We start from the raw sequence: 2771 nt of genomic DNA, 5'->3' as shown, positions 1-2771 counted from the left end.
GAACAAACAAATACAACAAGTGATGACTTAAATTCTAAACAATGGTTTAACTCAAACAAAAGGGATAACCATTACCAAAAGTTGGAGAAGCGTCTGAAGAACTCTAGGGAAACCAGGGAACTTGTCTTTTACCGAATTTTACACTTGCATTTATACTGCTATGCTAATTACGCCCCTTCCGGAGCGCATGTCTCCGTATCTACTTCTAGTACTGATTATCTGCAATGATTCAGTCCCACGGTCGCAGCGTAGTTCAATGAGCGGGTGAATCATCTCTGTAAAGAGATAAACATTTACCCCTTTTCACCCGCGACAGGTCCCCCTTCTTTAAGACAGGCGACCCGACTGTACTTATCTACCTGCGATAAAGCATGAAGGTTACCCTTGTTAACACTAACTATAACACCAATGTAAAAGAAATGGAACTGATAGGCAATGATTGTGATCCTCGAAGGTTATTGAAACTGAATTTTAATCGGGCACAGCCTTTCTGCTGGCACAGTTCATTTTCAGTTTTGGTGTGATACAGGTCTTTCAAGATGTTCACCCTTTCCGATGTATTGTCCGACTGGCGGTATTTTGACGTTGCCGTTGTGCGCTTCGCTGAGATTGCCTTCCGTAATCCTGTGAGCCGGTACCGTCGCCTGAATGTAAGTGATCGGAGGCTGTTTGCCACACTCCTAAACGATGCTAAGGTTACGGGTACCTCTTTGGATTTTACACCGTTTTCAGGGGAAGTTTGGGAATTGGACTTCTATTACAGGTATGTTTCCCTTTGTGTTCTAGGAAATTTCTTCATCATGATTTTAACTTTTTTTTTTTTTTTTTTTTTTTTTTTCTTCATTCTTTTAGTACGTATCCCGGCTACGCGAAGTATCGCGATTTTTATTCCCACAACTATGCTAGACTTCTGTGGTGGCTTGAGTCAGGTGAGGATGTTTACCATCCGTCCCCCCGACGTTCCGACTTCCATTCAGAGGTTTTGTTCTCCACGGTGGAGGCTCGGCTGGCAGCCCGACTGGTCGCGCTGGAAGTTTTGAACCTCTGGGGGGAGAATCCGGAATCTGAAGCCTTATAATTTTTTCCTTTGTCAATTGCAATCCGGTATTCCCTTTTTGAATTTTCAATACATTTTTTAACACAACTCTTCTCTTTTCTTGTTTCTACGCTAGAGGGCATCATAGGCTAAGTTTGACACAATGGTACATGATTACTATAGGTGCATAATAACTACGGGAGGTGAATTATTGTTTTACAGGTTCTGCATTTCCAACTCTTCCCTCCCGCGGTCTTCGGGTGGTAGGCTGACCACATCGTGCTGTTCGTGAGCAGCTAACCTTGCACTAAGTAGGTAAAATTTATAACCCAAAAATGTGATTCCCATACTTAATACTACAGCTATTATTATTAATTCATATGGGTATCGGGCAGAAGATGTCTCCATCTGTTTATCCACTTTGGTTACAAGGTTGTGAATTTGTTCCCCCGTCATTTCAGCAGCTAACCTGGCGCGGTCATTCCGTTGAAGTAATTCACTAATGATGTCTATCGAACTCGTGTTCTCCCGCGGAATTTCGATGATGACGTGCTTCCCGCTGCTGTTACTGGTTGGGTCCTGAGAAAAAACGTTGACAGATGGCAGCACCGCCGCTTGAAGGTTCGGGGCTTCTATGCTTCCCTCCATGCTGGCTGGGAAGACCCAATCTTCTGTTCTCGCCGTACAACCCAAAGGTACTTCAAATATTCCAACCGCTGGTAATGTTAGCGTTCTTAGGGGCGGTTGTCCAACATTGGGTGGACATGAGAATACTATGTCGTGTGGTTTCGTCGCCGAGAAGGCCCATTGATTTGCTCCAATGTATACGACTTCTGGACCTCGCCAATCTGCAAATTTTTTCCGGCACTGCGTCTTGATTCGAGGTACATCGTTCATGAATGCTGCTATGGCGCAGGACTTGCGAGCGTTCCGTTTGCTGATGCCCGTATGGAATTTACATAACGGTCGACCTATTTTACTGCACTCCCGGACGTCGTCTTTGGAGAGTTCCAGGAATGTTTCGAGGTCAGCTGCTACTGCAAGAAAGTTTGGTAAGTTGCTAAAGCTGACACTATGCGTTCCATTATCTGCAGCCCCCGGCAGGTTGATGATCTGAAACAGCTTATACTGTTGAGCATGATCGAAGATAGGGACCTGAATGAAGATCCTGAAATGATGTTCCAATGCTGCCACCGTGACTGTGGATTCACGATAAGCCACCCAAAGCTCATCGCTGGAAATTGACCATCGTCTAGGTAATTGTCGGTTGACATTTTTAATCACTGCGTTAAATCGTGCTGGGGAAACGATTTGAGGGGCTAAATGCCCGTTTGCTAATAGACTGAATCCTATGTTGAGGCTATCGGCAAGTTGGTGTAGCCATTGCAGGATTTGATTCAGCGCCTCAAACGTGTCGTCCAGCTGGAAGAAATACTCGAAATGGTCTAAGTCAAGCTCTTCTAGCTTTGTATTCCACTCTAATAATTGTGCGGTCACGCTTTGCAAGGACGCAAACTGTCCTCGGAGCTCTCTAATCAACTGAGAGTTGGCTCTGGATTCCCACAACGATTCGTTCAGAACGGTAGCTTGCTTGTCCATAATGTGTATCATTTCCTTTTGATTCAGTTTAACCTGTTGCACCTGACTGTTTAATTCTTCTAGGTCCTGCTGTGTTGAAACGCCAAAAAGCCATTTGAGAGCTGATCCACCTCCGTCGATGAGACTACGTCGGTTT

General features: G+C 44.8%; 1 protein-coding gene across 1 annotated transcript; it reads left to right on the top strand.

Moving 5' to 3' along the window:
* Nucleotides 1-516: 516 nt before the first annotated feature.
* LOC123468104 lies at nt 517-1144 on the top strand. The gene is made up of 2 exons (XM_045167760.1): nt 517-763; nt 853-1144. The coding sequence occupies exons 1-2, from the start codon at nt 540-542 to the stop codon at nt 1076-1078; spliced, it is 450 nt and encodes a 149-aa protein (XP_045023695.1). The 5' UTR covers nt 517-539; the 3' UTR covers nt 1079-1144.
* Nucleotides 1145-2771: the final 1627 nt, after the last annotated feature.

This window comes from Daphnia magna, unplaced genomic scaffold (genome assembly GCF_020631705.1).
Source record: "Daphnia magna isolate NIES unplaced genomic scaffold, ASM2063170v1.1 Dm_contigs288, whole genome shotgun sequence".
Taxonomy (NCBI): Eukaryota; Metazoa; Arthropoda; class Branchiopoda; order Diplostraca; family Daphniidae; genus Daphnia; species Daphnia magna.
The sequence above is the reverse complement of the archived record's forward strand: the minus strand, read 5'-3'. Positions and strand labels throughout refer to the sequence as shown.